Source organism: Lutra lutra, chromosome 1 (genome assembly GCF_902655055.1).
Source record: "Lutra lutra chromosome 1, mLutLut1.2, whole genome shotgun sequence".
NCBI classification, from domain to species: Eukaryota; Metazoa; Chordata; class Mammalia; order Carnivora; family Mustelidae; genus Lutra; species Lutra lutra.
Window position 1 is genome coordinate 209,662,622 of NC_062278.1, and position 15,364 is coordinate 209,677,985.

Consider the following 15,364-nt stretch of genomic DNA (forward strand, 5'->3'; position numbering starts at 1 on the left):
CTGATCCCCATAGGTCTGGGCCACGTCCACCACACCATCCTTAGTATCCCCTAGAGATGGATATGGACAATTTCAAGTCTCTTAACCTCTTTGAGCTTTTATTGTTTCATGGATAACACGGACTCTTTTTAAGGATCACATAATTGCAACAGGTAATATCTGAGAAGAGTGCGTCCTGAGCCAGGCACTGAGCCGCCTTGCTGTTCCCCCTTTCTGGAGCATTGTTCCCCCGCCTCTTCCTCTGGGCAGCTCCTTCTCCTTCAGGTTCCTGCTCAATGTAACTTCTTCAGGGAGGTCTGCTCTAACCTCCCTAACCAAAGTTACCCTCTCTCCAATCATTCATTCATACATGTCATACCATCACAGGGCACTTACTGTGTCCACAGGTCTAGGTGTTAGGGACACCAATTCCTAACTCTCAGAGGTCTCAGATGGCTAATGGATAAATAAATCAAATAATTATTTATCTTTCTTTCTTTCTTTCTTTCTCTTTCTTTCTTTCTTTCTTTCTTTCTTTCTAATTAGACTCCACATCCAACGTGAAGCCCAATGTGAGGCTTGAACTCACGACTCTGAGATCAAGACCTGAGCTGAGATCAAGTGGGACTCTCAACTGATGGAGCCACCCAGCCTCCCCTCAAATAATTATTTCTGATAGGGGATGTGCCAGGAAGGAAAAATATGGTGATGTGATAGGTGGTGACATGAAATTGGAACCTCTGAAAGGAGGTGGGTGTCCATCAGAGATCTGAAGGGGACGAGAGAACCAGGTTTAGAAGGAGGTTGGGGAACAGTGCTCCAGGCAGTGGGAAAGGTCCTGAGGCAGATTGCCCCCTGGAACCAAAGGGAGCATCTAACTGGAGGAGAAAGATGAGATGGGGAGGTAGCTGGTGGGAAGTGAGGTGGAGTCTGGGCTTTACTCTGAGTGGGATGGGACTTAGAAGGGTTTAATCCCTTTCTCTCACCAGCTCTGGCGTCCACCCCTGCGCAACAGTCCCCCATTCAACCGTCCTTAATTCTGGAGTGGAATGTTGATTCTTAACAATAAAGTCCTTTTATTATTTTTACTTTAAAATACAAATCCCAGGGCGCCTGGGTGACTCAGTGGGTTACAGCCTCTGCCTTCAGCTCAGGTCGTGATCCCAGGGTCTTGGGATTGAGCCCAGCATCAGGCTCTGCTCAGCGGGGAGCCTGCTTCTCCCTCTCTCTCTCTCTCTGCCTGCCTCTCTGCCTACTTGTGATCTCTGTCTGTCAAGTAAATAAAAATCTTAAAAAAAAAAATTAAATTAAAAAAAAAAAATCCAAGGGGTCCTGGGTGGTTCAGGTGGTTTAGGGTCTGCCTTTGGCTCAGGCCGTAATTCCAGGGTCCTGGGATCGGTCCCCGTGTGGGGGTTCCACGCTCAGTGGGGGAGTCTGCTTCTCCCTCTGCCCCTTCCCCTGCTTGTGCTCTGTCTCTGTCTCTCAAATAAATACATTTAAAAAAATAGATTTAGGGGCACCTGGGTGGCTCAGTGGGTTAAAGCCTCTGCCTTCAGCTCAGGTCATGGTCTCAGGGTCCTGGGATGGAGCCCCACATCGGGTTCTCTGCTCAGCAGGGAACCTGCTTCCTTCTCTCTCTCTGCCTGCCTCTCTGCGTACTTGTAATCTCTGTCTATCAAATAAATAAATAAAAATCTTAAAAAAAAAACTAAAGAAGAAAAACAAGATTATTAAAAAATAGATTTAAAAAAACCGCTCTGTTCAGCAACTGACGTACATTGTTGTAGGCCTTTTCTCCTTGGGGGGGCACCGAAACAGGTATTTCTGAGTCCCACCCACGTACAAACCCCCAAACAAACGTTTGGGAAGTGAGGAAGCTGAGCAGCCTTACGCGTCCTCACCTCTACCGGGACGCGGGCCGGTTCCTGGGCCAGCCGTGTTTAAGGCGCGACCGACTGCTGGTCACACTGGAGGGGGAGATTGGGGGTGAATTTATTTTTGTTTATTTTTCATGTTTTTCTCAATTTTCCAATTCTCCGCAGTAGGTTCTTAATACTTTTATAGTCTCGAGTGGAGGAGAGGGACAAAAATGTTGCCCTTAATAAAAATAGGTTTCCCAAACGCTTGCGGAAAAGTGAGGGACGTCCCGCACTTCCAGGGGGCGAGGGGAGGAGGCGGGCTCGAGGCGCTAAGTTATTCTGGTCTCTAGGCGCCTCCGCAGCTGGCGAGCTTTTTATAAACAGGACGAACACCCCCCGCCCTCCCCGCCCCGCGCCTGAGGAGGAAGCAAGGAGAGAAATCAGGATTCTCTGGGGGCCATGCTCCTCCTGGTCTGGGTACCGGAGTTGAGGGGGAGGGATCCAAAAAGGGGGCAAGGATCTCATTCTCCCGCCCCCCTCCGCCATTCTGACATTTACCCCCTCAAGATTTGGGGAAATAAACGCCTGAGCCCCCAAAGTCTCCACTCTCTGAGTCTTGTTTACCCAGGATGGGGGGAATGGGTTCCTTGTCATTTAAGTCAGGAACCACGATCGGTTAAGCATCTCCCAGCCCCATCTTTATTTTGGGGTCTTTGAACCTCGCTAAGACCCTCCCTGTTCCCCGTTGTTGTTTCCCGCAGGTTTGCGGGGATTTAGGTGAGCCGTTTCTCTGCCCTTCTTCAGCATTATCTTCGAATTTTTCTCCGGAAAGTGGGGCTCAGGGAGAGGTGGGGTTCTTGTGTCGGTTAGCCCTTTCCTTCTTTTCTAGAAATTAGTTCCCTTGATCCCAATTTTTTCTTCTTTTTTTTTTCATCTCAGAAACAGGATCGGGCATCTGCCAACCCGGTCCTCTTTGGAGATCTTAAACCTCAGAAATTGCAAGGGGTCTCTCTTGACCCCTACTGTCGCTTTTTCTTCATTTATCCTTATTTTGAACCCATAATTAAGGGGCATGAAGCGTCTCTCAGATGCCTGCTCCTCTTCTGAGATTGGGAATTGGGAGAGCTTCTAACCAGAGGTCGTTGCACCCAAAATAGGGCGGGGACCACGGAAGTCCCACACCAAAGGTGGGAGGGGGCGGGGAAGGGGAACGCCCCCTGAAGACCCAGGCTCAGTGAAGGCGTCAACCCTTCATCTCCCGCAACCACTTGGGAGCCATCATTGGACAAGAACAGAAAGGTGGTGATCTCTGATTGGCTAGTCAGTCCGTCGCTCGGGCGTTTAAGCCAGTGAGAGGTTGGCACTCAGTCCCGCCTCCCTGACACTGGCAGGAGGCGGAGCAAGTAGGCACCTCCCCCGCGCGCTACTGGATAAGTACACTGGCTCCCGCCCCATTCGTGCGTCAATCTGCTCAGGAGCCCCGCCCCTCCTGGCTCTACGTGCGTCAGCGGGCTACTTCTCCAGGCGCGGCTCCGCCCCAGGATGGCGTCACGGCTGTATCTGCATGTGAGGCCCCGCCTCACTCTTTGCAGGACGTCACCGCGGACTGCAGGGGCCTGAGCCGCTGCTGCCGCCGCCGCTGCCCCTGTCGCGCAGCCCCACATCAACGCAGGGGGCCCCGGCACCACCGCCGCCAAAAAAGTCGCTGCCGCTAGGGTCACGACCGCCTCGGTGCAGGGCAAGGTGAGTTCCGGGGCGGCCTGGGTCGCTGCCTCTCCGAACACCTACATAACCTTCATTTGACTGATGGGCTTGCCCGAGTAGGGGACGAGGTTGGCTAGGGTTAAATGGGGGAAGGATGCGGCGGTCACAGCCCTAGTAGGGGTAGGGCCCTGGCTCCCTCTAACTGCCCGCTCCTCACCCTCACTCCCCCCACCCCTGGCCTCTGCGGCGGAGGGGGAGGGGAGGCTAGTGCCTTGCGGGAAGCTGTGCGCGCGGGAGGCTCTGTGCGTGCGCGTGCGTGTGCGTGTGGTGTGAACACGCGTGTGCGCGCCCGCCTGTGCCAGCGGATCTGTGTGCATACCCTTTTGCTTATGTCCCGGGGTATGCTCGTGTGACCCTGTGGGTGTCCCGACCCCGGGGAGTGCGGGCCGCACGCGGGTGGAAGGAGACGCAGGGACTGTGCGTGTGCGTGTGCGTGCACGGGAATGCGTGTCCGCGTGGGTGACGTGTACACGCCTGCATGGGTGGAGGAGGCTTTGAGCACGGGTGGGTTTGTACATTTGCATATGTGTGTTGGTGTGAGGACAAGTGTTTGTGTCTCTTTCCTGTGCACCGAGTGTATTCAACTCTGATGTGCACACGCGTGTACGGGTGTGTTCCCTACTGCGTGCACGTTAGCGTGTGCACGCCCCGCCCCTATCACACGACCAGCTGTCTCAGCCCGATCTTTCCCTGCTTGCGAGCTGCGACGCACATCCCCGCGGGAACGTACACGCGTGTGCATTTGCGTCGGTTCTGAGCAACATGAATGATTGATGGGGGGTGGGGCCGGCCGCAGTCACCCCTACCTGCTCAGCCTCAGAGTGTAGGATTACAGCCCGACCTGGGGGGAAAGGCGTGCTGGAGGGGGCTACAGGGGTGTCCCCATCCCCATCTCTCTGAGCTCCTCCCTTGACACTTCCGGCCTTTCAAGGTCATGGCCCACCCTTTGCCGTGAGCCCCACCATTGGTACTGGGGCTCCTGACCAGATGAGGGTAACCTCTATAAACACTAGTCCCTCTCAAGAGCTCTGGAGTTCTCTGCACCCTGTGCCTGGGGCTTGGGCAGTTGGGGTCTGGAAGGGGACTCCTCAGGCTTATCTACACCTTGCACACCCAGATGGCGTCCGCCACAGACTCACGCTATGGGCAGAAGGAGTCCTCGGACCAGAACTTTGACTACATGTTCAAGATCCTCATCATTGGCAACAGCAGCGTGGGCAAGACATCCTTCCTATTCCGCTATGCAGACGACTCTTTCACGCCTGCTTTCGTCAGCACTGTGGGCATCGACTTCAAGGTCAAGACCATCTATCGCAACGACAAGAGGATCAAGCTGCAGATCTGGGTGGGTCCAGCTGGAGAGCTCCTCTTACCAGTTTACCTTCCAGAAAAGCAGCCCCTGCTTTGCCTCTTTCCTGTCTCAATTCATTCATTCACATACTGGGCATTTATCGGGTGCCTACTGTGTATCAGGGGCTAGAAGCCCAGAAGACAATGCTCTGTTCTCCCATGGGTGCCTCATCACTGCTCTCCAGGAGTGAGGAAGGAGCCAAGGCTGGGTCCTCTCCTCTGGCTGCTGTCATGGAGAGCATCACTTAGCTCGGTACCTCAGTTTCCCCCTTTATGTTCTTTCTTGTGAGTCTTCATGAAGTTTCACCAGGATCTTGGCCCCAACCTCATCCTCTGGGATAGGAGCAATCACCTTCCGTAGGGTCTACTGGCCACCTCCCTTAACCCCATGGAGGCCTGAAGGAACCTGTTAAATCCCAAGCTGGAACTGTCCCTTCTGTGCTCACTGTGTTCCCATGGCTCCAACTTCACCCGTCCCCTGGCCTGGGAGACCTTGCCTGGTCTGTCTCCTTCTACCTCCACCTCCTCACTGTTTCTCAGATGCACCCGGCACAGACCCACTTCAGCGCCTTGGCCCCTGCTGTGCCCTTGGCCTGGATTGTCTTTCCCCAAATCTCCACATGGTTCCCTCCTCACTCCCTTCAGCTTCTAAAACCATACCCTCGCCCGCTGCCCGGCTTTCTCTGTCCAACTTTATTTTTCTCCTCTGTCTACATCACCCTCCAACACGGGATACGTTTTCTTCCTTTTTACATGTTTATTGTCTGTTCCCTATACTGGGCAGTTGGTTCCACGAGGCAGTGATTCTTGTCCATTTTGTTAACAGCTGCGTCCCCAGTGCCCAGCACGGGCCAACGCGCAGGTATGTTAAAACAATGATGGAATGATTCTGTAGGTACCTGCCTCCAGAGGGTGGTTGAGCCCCAGGTTCTCCGTGTAGGTGACCAGCCGGCTTTCCTGACCCACTGTGCCTTTGGGCTGGCCCCTGCTCCTCTCCAGTTCTCACCAGGGCTGGACTGGACAATTTCAGAGTTGGTTTCCACTCTGAGGAGTTCCCGCGCGGGGCCTCTCTGACCCCCGTCTTTTCTTCCTCCCAGGACACAGCAGGGCAAGAACGGTACAGGACCATCACCACTGCCTATTACCGGGGAGCCATGGGTTTTATCCTCATGTATGACATTACCAATGAAGAGTCCTTCAACGCTGTGCAGGACTGGTGAGCACAGCCTCACGCCCTCCCAGACGGTCTTTGGAGCTGGATTCTGACCTGCTCTGTCATAACAAAAACGTGGTGGCACTGGCTCCAACTAAGGGGAATAAAGGAGCTCGTTGTAAATTTATAGGTTAAGAAAAAAAAATCAGGGAAGGGACAGAAAATAGAAGGTCAGTTTGTATTGGATGAAAGGACAGAAACGCTTACCTTTCTGCCCAAAGTAATGATACATTTTAGGGAAATTTCTCAATTAGCAGAGGGAGAAGGTCTTGTGTTGGGGGGTGGGGCTCTGGGAAGGGCGGGCAAGCCTGCATGAAAGGGATTCTTGAAGATCAGGAAGCCGTGGGACCGTGTTCCTGGTAGGACAGAGGCGGGGAGGAAGGACCAAGCCTGCCAAGTTCAAGCAGTAATCGGGAGGTGGAGGGCTCGAGGGCGGTGAGGGAGGGGGAGACGGAGGTCAGTGGAGCTTGAATCTTCCCAGGCCTAACTCACTCATCGCTGCTTCCCCCAGGTCGACCCAGATCAAGACGTACTCATGGGACAATGCCCAGGTGCTGCTAGTGGGGAACAAGTGTGACATGGAGGATGAACGGGTGGTGTCATCCGAGCGTGGCCGACAGTTGGCTGACCACCTCGGTGAGTGCCTAGCGGGGCTGCACACCAACAGGCTGCGAAAGGGACGCTGAGGCCCTGAAAGGGGAGGGGACACCCCTAAGACCTCCCAGCAAAGTCAGGACAGGGCCTGGATTTGAATCCAGACAATTCACACTTTCTGCAAATGGCCTGGAGCCAGGAGCTGGATCTTGAAGGATGCATAGGAGTTCACTGTGCAGTTAAGTTACTGACTCACTCTGACACCCTCACTGCAGGCTCGTGTTGGTTTGCTAGGCCCAAGAGGCCTCATTTTGCAGGGTAGAGGGAGAGACCCAGGCTGGGGGAATGCACTGATGGGGGCGGCGAGCTGCTCTGCCTGGTGTAGGTAAGACCTGGAGGAAGGTGCTGGATCTGGAGTTCAGGCAAAGGGTGGTCTCTCAGGCAGAGGAAACTGTAGGTAAAGGCCAGAGGTGGGGAAGATCCTGGGTGTTCTGGCAAGTCATTTTCTATGGCTGGAACACAAGGGACACTTGGGGGAAACCTGGCTGATCACGCAGGGCCTGAATGACACGGCAAAGATCTGGGACTCCTGTGAGGGTGACTGGGAGCCACAGGGTGTGTAAGCAAGGGAGGGCCCAGGTGGGAGTGTCAGACGCTGCCAGGGGCCAGTGCACACGTTACGGCTGGTGGCAGGAGCAGGGAAATAGGTCTTGCATGGGGGGGTGGGCGGAGACGCGAAAGGGACAGTTTTAGAGCAAAGGAAAGAGTATGAGAAACGGGGCTGAGCGGCCTCCCTGCAGGACTTGTTGGCGCTCTAACAAGTGGTCAGCAGCACCAGGAATCTCCAGATGTTCCCTGCCCTCTGAGAAGCATCTCTGGGATGGGGTGGGGGTGGGGCCGGGGTCCTCACCCCTCCCCTCCCCACCCACAGGCTTTGAGTTCTTTGAGGCAAGCGCCAAGGACAACATTAATGTCAAGCAGACCTTTGAGCGCCTGGTGGATGTCATCTGTGAGAAGATGTCCGAGTCTCTGGACACGGCCGACCCCGCAGTCACGGGTGCCAAGCAGGGCCCACAGCTCACGGACCAGCAGGCGCCCCCACACCAGGACTGCGCCTGCTGAGAGCTGCCCTTGCTCCCTCCCGGCCCCACCCCTGCCCACCCCCTGGGCCCGATCCAGCCCCGCACCGGCCCAGGGCGTGAGACCCCCACCCCCAACTTAGCCCCTCACCCTTATTTATTATCGTAGTTATTTATTTATTTATTGGAGAGGTCCCCCAGGGGCTCAGGCTCCCTGCCCACCCCCTCCCCGTCCCGCCCTGTACATACAGCCCTGTCCCCACTCTGCCGTGGCGTGTCGTGGCCCTGTGAACTCACCGTTCCCCCTCCTCTCAAGACCCCACCTTTTTTAAAAATTCACCCCTATCAACAGTCACCAGTTTTGCAGAGGGGGCCTGATGACCCCCCTCCCAGGGCAGGCTGATTGGGTGAGGGGAGGTAGTCAGGTCAGCAAGCCTGTCGGCTGTGACTTGGTGGGCCAAGGCCACTGTGGGGGGACCTCAGCATGGACCACGGGGTGGACCAGAGCCAGGTAATGGCCTGTCTGGCTCCTCACCCCCAATGTTTTACCCTTATTTGGAGGTGAGGGCTGCTGTGGGTACTCGCCACCCTGGGACTCCCCCCCCCAACACCAGACCTGTTCTGACGTCATGAGTGTCAAACGTGCCCCCCAGATCCCCAGGAGATGTCATAACAACACTACACACACCCAATAAAGCGAATGGATGACACTGTGTCCCTATGAGTGCCAGCCTGCCACGGTGGCCTTGGTCACCCACAGGAATTGCAATGATGAGAGAATTTAATAGAATTTCTACAGTCTGTGACCTGAGTATGAGACGGAGGCCACCGGGCCTTGCCTTAGGCTCCGGTTTCTGGGGGCTAACTCCAGGCTGTGTCCCCACCTTGTGCCCAGCGCCCAGCTCATAACCGTGTTGAGGCGCTGGGGCTTGGGACTGGCTGGCTTGGGCCAGGTGCTGCAGATGGGAACACCTCTGTCACTGGTTCACAGAGGGCCCGTGGGGAGAGGGGCTCCTGGATGACCATCTTCACGGCTGTCTTCCAGATGGGGAAACAGGTCTTATACTGGGCTTGGAAGGGGCAGCCCAGCCAGATGCCCAGGGGTTGGGGAAGGGCCGGGACCAGGCCTGTTGTGCTCAGAGTCAGTCTCGCCCTGTCTGGCACCCAGCTGGGAAGGCTGGGGCAGCTCAGTCCGCACGGTGACCAGGGCCACAAAGCCAGGAGTGGATGGCCCCGGATCTGTCCGTGCAAGAGGCGTCTGTCTGCTCACACACCCCGTCCACCCTTGTGGACTCCTCTTCACCCAAGCGAGTCCTCACCCACCTGTCTTCTCGCTGGGCTCAGTCTTGTGGAACAGACGCAGCAGGGACCTGGCCAAGGTCATCAAACAGCAGAGAGGCTGGGTGTTCACCCTGCTGGGGATCAGCTCCCCGCCTACCTGCTGTGCTTGGCAGATTATCATAGGCCCAGGAGGACCTCACCCTAGAGCACAGCTGAACTGCCACTTGGAGTTTACACATGTGGCCCCTGAGGAGCCCCCTGGGTGTCCGGTCCGCCCACCGAGCTCACCCGGTACTTCAGGTAGGAGAGGTATGTGTCCCAGCCCAGTGTCAGGCCGTTGATGTAGGTGACTCGGAACTGTGAGGGCACGAAGAGGAAGTTCACCAGCTGGGCTGCTGGCCAAACGCACCAGTCGGCCTGCAGGGAGGGGTGGGAGTGTGGTGAGGGGCGGGGCCTTGGCGTGGGGGCGGGGGAGGGGGCTGCGAAGGGCGGGGCAAGGGAATGAAGGGGTGGGCAGGGCCCACCTTGTAGAATTCCCAGAACTTGTCCCGCAGCTCCTGGCAGCTCTCATCCAGGGTTTGGCCCTCCAGGCAGCCCAGGCCTGGGAAGGAGACCAAGAAATTAAGAGTGTCAGAGGCTGGGGAGTACCTGTGATGGAGCAGATGGGGCAGGAACCCTGAGGGACAGTGGTGTCCCAGGCAGACAGACCAAGAAGTTTAAAAGCCTTGAGGTGGGAAGGGCCACACACAGCAGAATGGCTGGTGTGGAGGAACACGGCAGAAGTTGATTCCAGTGAGGGAGAGGTCAGCAATAAACACACACTCCCTTAGGGGCACCTGGATGGTTTAGTAGTTTAAGCGACTGGCCCTTGGTTTTTGGCTCAGGTCATGATCTCAGGGTCCTGGGACTGAGCCCTAGTTGGGCTCCACAGTGGGCATGGAGCCTGCTTAGGATTCTCTCTCTCCCTCTCTCTTTTGCCCCTCCCACTTCCCTTACTCTAAAAACAAACAAACAAACAAACAGACAAACACAAGCACCCCAAGGTAGATGCACCTGTCCTGAGGCTGAGGCTGTTTTATTTCCTTTCTTTCACAAAGGAGGAAACTAAGCTTAGGGGGGTGGGACTGACACTCTTCTCAGAGCCAAGGGCTGGATGATTGTACCCCATCAACCCTAGCCTCAGCAACTCTTCTTTCAGCCTCAGGGCCTTTGCATGGGCCATTCTTCATGCTTGCTGGCTCCTTCTTCAAGTCTCAGCTGAGTGGCCTCTCCTCTGGGCAGTCCTCCCAACCACTGCCCAGGGCAGCCCCACCCAACACCGCTTCATCCCTCCTACACAAAGAACCACTGTCCGACTCTGCCATTCATACCTGCCCCCAGTGGGTCTGTCCTGGCACTACTGTGACCCAGCACCCAGTCCAGAGCCACACACAGAAGAGGCCCATCAGAAACACCAACTCAGCACCCCTCTTAACACAAAGCTGGCTCTGCCCCTCCCGACATGGGGGGGGTGGGCAGAGCCCAAGCTCACAAGGCTCCTTACTTACCCAAGAAGTACCAGACGCCTAGCATGGGAGAGGCCACCAGCTGGTCGATGAGGACCTTCCTGAGGACGTTTGGGAGGCCAGGGAGGCCAGACGCTGGGAGCAGGTGGTCCAGCCAGAGGTACCAGTAGTGCAGGAAGGGACCCATACTGCAGCCCACTGCAAACATGCTCGCTGAGAGCAGTTCAAGAGTCAGGCCAGGCCAGCAAGTCCCCAGTCCATGCCGTCCCTAGGTACCCTCCCTCCCTGATAAACCTGAAGCCCTCCCGGAGCCCACCTGTAAGTTTTTCCATTACAAGCCCCACTGCCAGGCACCGTTCCAGTGGCTCCTCTCCCGTTTTCTCTCCTCATCCCCTTCACCACCCTGTGAGCGGGTTCTACCACTGCTCTGCTTTCCGGAGGAGGAAACAGGCACAACAGGTTGGGAAGTGTGGGGCCAAGGCACAATCCCAGGCTGGCTGGGCCCAGACGCTGAGCCCTTGACTATCCTTGGTGTAGTTTCCAGTGCTCAGTATTTGGTCTCAGTGTTGGAGTAAGGGAAGCGGACGAGGGGGTGGGCGGAAACTGGGGCCGGGAGGGGACAGGGACCAGGAAGTAGAAGGAGATGGAGACCTGAGGTGGGGAGCGGACTGAGACCCCGGAGTGAGGAGGAGGGATGGAGACCCGAGCGTGGGCTATGAGGGTCTAGGATGCACACCATGGTCAAGGGTCCCGCCGGGAATTGAAGCCGCAGGCCAGGGGTCTCCGATTCTGAGATTGGGCTCAAAGGTCCCCCGGGGTCAAGGGCCAGTGGCTCCAGACTTGCTCACCTGAGCGCCGGGGGTTGAACTTCTGGCCAGGCCGGGCGCGGACCTCCCAGGATTGGCGCACACCGTCCCCGACAGTCATAAGAACACCACAGCCCAGCGTGTTGGTGACGAGCAGCGCACGGCCTTGGAACAGGGGCTGCCCCACGGCCCGCAGGGCGCGCAGCCAGCGCCAGCCGCCGGAAGCCATAGCCCACCGAGCCGCAGTACCCCGCACCGGGCACCCGCTCCAGCCCTCGCTAGCCGATCGCTGACCGCTCGGCGCTCCACTTTGCCGGGCTCGAGACGTAGTAGCCAATAAAAGGCCGGCATCCCATCCCCGGGCCAATCGCTGAAGGAGGCCAAACGCTGCCTTCCCCACTTGCGGGCCAATCGCAAATAAGCGTCGCACCACAACGCACGGATCAATGGCCGCCTCGCCACCTCGTTTCCCCGCCCCTTTCTGCGCCGGCCTATGGACAAGCGCCGCCGGACTCTAACCAACCAGCCCGATACAGTACTGACCAATCGCAGGCTAGTCTTAAGCCAGCGACCGCCTGTTGTCCCGCCTCCCCTGTGGAGGTGGCCAATCTTGCTCCCTCCAGACTAGTTGCCTTCCAGATTCTCCGATTCTTCCGGAATTCTAGAGAAGGGATCTGAGCTGGGCCCTTGGCGGCTCGACCCGGGCGGAAGTCTAATCTCGCAAAGATTCACGGAAGTCGGGGCGGGTTATGGTTTGGCTGCGCCCGCGGCCGCGTGGGATCGGGCCCAGCCGTTGACCTTTAGCTGGGTATCTGACCTCGGTTCCAAAATAGTAATAGTTAAAACGCTAGGCGGTGATCGGGGCACGTTGCGTGCATTAACTTACCCCACAGGCACCTCTGCAAACAGCTATATCCCTACTTTACCTCCTGTGTTCCTGTAGCGGGAAAAAAAAGTTTCCATGGAAACCTATGCGTTATTTACAGGGAACGAGGGTGTTGCAAACTGCGGCCAGAGGTCCAAATCCCGTCGCTGTTCTTGTGAGGTTCAAGAGGTAAAAATGTTTCTTATATTTTTTAAATGTGTGAAATAGTATAAAATTTTTGGACATGAGAGAATCCGTTTTGAATCCCCAGTTTCCTTTACAACGAATGAGCTCATGGACTGGCCAGAAGCAGCAATAATTTTACAAGCAGTTGCTCATAAAATTTCAACAGAGCAATTGGCATAGGGATCATCTGGAGAAGTAAAGTTAATAATATCAGGGACAGTTTCATTTGATGGCACCAATAAAATTATAATAACCAGAAGTGACTCAGCTGGTCAGTGATGTGGGAAACAAAGGCAAAAGAAAATTTAATTTCCTTACTACCTACAGCCCACTGACAAGTCCTTGAAACAGGCAAAGTGACATTCCTCTAGGGACTCAGCTGCCTTGATGATAATACTTTGCTAAGGGCAAAAGGCAATCTTAACCTGACCCCCCAGGATCCTGTAAGTCTACTTTAACATAAAAATTCCTTCGGAAACTTCCTTTATCTCTACCCCCCCAAGATACATGTTGGCAATCATCCCCCAAGCATATGACCCACCGATATGCATCGGAAGGTTCTCATGACTCAGGTTTTACTAGAGGGTAGTAAATGACCTTTTCCCAACAAGAGCTAGCCCCTTGGAGGTCCTGGAAACCTTGCTTCCAGAATTGCTTAGAGAATTATGCTCTCCCTAACCCCCTCCCAACCTGAAAGTATGTAACTGGCCACTCCTTGTGACCACAGTGCAGCTCCTTCTGCCCCGGGGTCCTGTCCCCTTCCTGTAATAAAACCACCTTTTTGCACCAAAGATGTCTCAAGAATTTTTTCTTGGCGGTCAGCTTCAAACCCTAACATCTTTCCAACTTCAGTCAGCACCAAATTAGTAGGGTTTCTTTCTTCTTTATCTAAATCAGGTAATTACCCCTTCCTTCTTTCTCATAAAAAGCCTTTCCCTCCACGAAGGAGACACTTTTCTGGTTACTCTGGAATCTGGGCTTCCAAATTGTAATTCTGAGCCCCCAAAAGAAACATTTGTTCCTTTTCAGTTTTGCCTCCTTTTCTTAGTTGACAAAAGGTTGGGGGAAAATAGAATAATATTCTATGACAGTCGGCTCAAAAATAGTTTGCCAAATCCTTTGGAAAATTTGGAACCTTGAAGTTTGGCTAAGTTAGATGATGGATAATTGTTGAATATCTAGATCCTTTCCAAATAAGATAAAATGCTGAAATGTACTTACTAAACATGAGTTGAAGTTTGTCTCCTTTGGCTTCTTGATTTTTACAGATGGACTAAAAGATACTTGGTTAGTTTGTGAACGTGTCCTTTGGCACAGACCCCCCGCTGACCAGGGAGACGCAGGGCTCGATCCCAGGACCCCGGGATCATGACCTGAGCCGAAGGCAGATGCTTAACTGACTGAGCCACCCTGGAGCCCTTTACACATTGAAATATTGCATTGTAAGAAAGCGTATGCCTTCAGGAATGAAAAAACTGTGGACTCACAGATTTGCTGACCTAGGGCAGAATGTTGGCATGTCTGCAGTTTACAACTGCTGGCTTCCTGGTTTTACTGGAAATAAGTGTTATATATTCGAATCAATATAAGAAAATGAAACTATTATTACTAATCAGGGTATAGGAAAAAAACCCATAAAATATGCAAGGAAAATAGGGTGTGTTTTGGTAGGAAATGAAGGAAATATGAAGGCTGGAAGGAGAGTAATTTTGTCTTAACTTAAGGGTATTTAAAGACTGGTTCAAAATAAGAATGAGGAAAACAAAGGACCAAAATCTAAACCGGTAAAGAAAGTTGGAGAGGGAGAAAGAGAGAGAGAAAATTGTATCTTGTGCGGGCAAGGTCGTGCAAATCACATGGATTTATTATAAGGGTTTTAACAATGAGCTTCAATATCAGTGTAACTGTGCAGACTAGAATTTGATCTGCTTTCTCTGTTAAAAGAATGACCTTATCTTGGATTATGGTCAAAGGCTTTTCTTTACCTGTTGAGTGATTCACACGGAAAACAAAGATTCTCTATGTTTTACCAAAATGCTGTTGCTTGGAGGTCTTTGATTACTTAGGAAAACTGAGTCTCCTCAATATTAAAAGCTAAGCCTTCCCCTCACCCCCAACTGTAGAACTTACTGTTTTTGTCTTTAAAACCTTTTGTTGGGGGCGCCTGGGTGGCTCAGTGGGTTAAGCCGCTGCCTTCGGCTCAGGTCATGATCTCAGGGTCCTGGGATCGAGTCCCACATCGGGCTCTCTGCTCAGCAGGAGGCCTGCTTCCCTCTCTCTCTCTGCCTGCCTCTCCGTCTACTTGTGATCTCTCTCTGTCAAATGAATAAATAAAATCTTTAAAAAAAAATAAAAAAATAAAACCTTTTGTTGTCACTTTGGTTAAATAAGTAACAGATTAGGGGCACCTGGGTGGCTCAGTCGATTAAGAATCTGACTTCTGCTCAGGTTATTGTAATGATCCCAGGGTCCTGGGATCGAGCCCCACCTCCTGCTCCCTGCTCAGTGGGGAATCTGCTCCTCTCTCCCTCTGCCCCTCCCCCTGCTCAAGCTCTCTCTCTCTTAAATAAATAAATAAAATAAAAACAATAAGTAATCCAGTATTGTTTTGTAATTGGGGCTTGAACTCACAACTCTGAGACTGAGAGTCACAGGTTTCACTGACTGGGTCAGCCAGGCTCCTGCCCTCCTATCTATCTATTTATCTATCTATCTATTTATTGACAGACAGAGATCACAAGTAGGCAGACAGGCGGGGGGGGGGGCGGGGGGGGTGGAAACAGGCTCCCCACTGAGCAGGGAGCCTGATGCGGGGCTCGATCCCAGGACCCTGGGATCATGACCTGAGCCAAAGGCAGAGGCTTAACCCACTGAGCCACCCAG

At 54.0% G+C, this 15,364-nt stretch overlaps 2 protein-coding genes across 4 annotated transcripts; one reads left to right on the forward strand and one right to left on the reverse strand.

Moving 5' to 3' along the window:
- Positions 1-3,353: 3,353 nt before the first annotated feature.
- Positions 3,354-8,546, forward strand: RAB3A (RAB3A, member RAS oncogene family). The gene is made up of 5 exons (XM_047697739.1): positions 3,354-3,581; positions 4,720-4,947; positions 6,050-6,168; positions 6,677-6,801; positions 7,691-8,546. The coding sequence occupies exons 2-5, from the start codon at positions 4,720-4,722 to the stop codon at positions 7,879-7,881; spliced, it is 663 nt and encodes a 220-aa protein (XP_047553695.1). The 5' UTR covers positions 3,354-3,581; the 3' UTR covers positions 7,882-8,546.
- Positions 6,149-11,795, reverse strand: MPV17L2 (MPV17 mitochondrial inner membrane protein like 2). Of its 3 annotated transcripts, none has more exons than XM_047697758.1 (5): positions 11,473-11,795; positions 10,667-10,837; positions 9,644-9,720; positions 9,408-9,536; positions 6,149-6,281 (listed from the first exon to the last, which is right to left on the reverse strand). In XM_047697758.1, the coding sequence occupies exons 1-5, from the start codon at positions 11,657-11,659 to the stop codon at positions 6,228-6,230; spliced, it is 618 nt and encodes a 205-aa protein (XP_047553714.1). In that variant the 5' UTR covers positions 11,660-11,795; the 3' UTR covers positions 6,149-6,227. The 3 variants fall into 3 exon arrangements, with proteins under 3 accessions (XP_047553714.1, XP_047553722.1, XP_047553707.1); XM_047697766.1 differs by lacking the exon at positions 6,149-6,281 and adding an exon at positions 8,544-9,208 and having other exon boundaries at positions 11,473-11,763; XM_047697751.1 differs by lacking the exon at positions 6,149-6,281 and having other exon boundaries at positions 8,544-9,536; positions 11,473-11,759.
- Between the last annotated feature and the right edge of the window lie 3,569 nt (positions 11,796-15,364).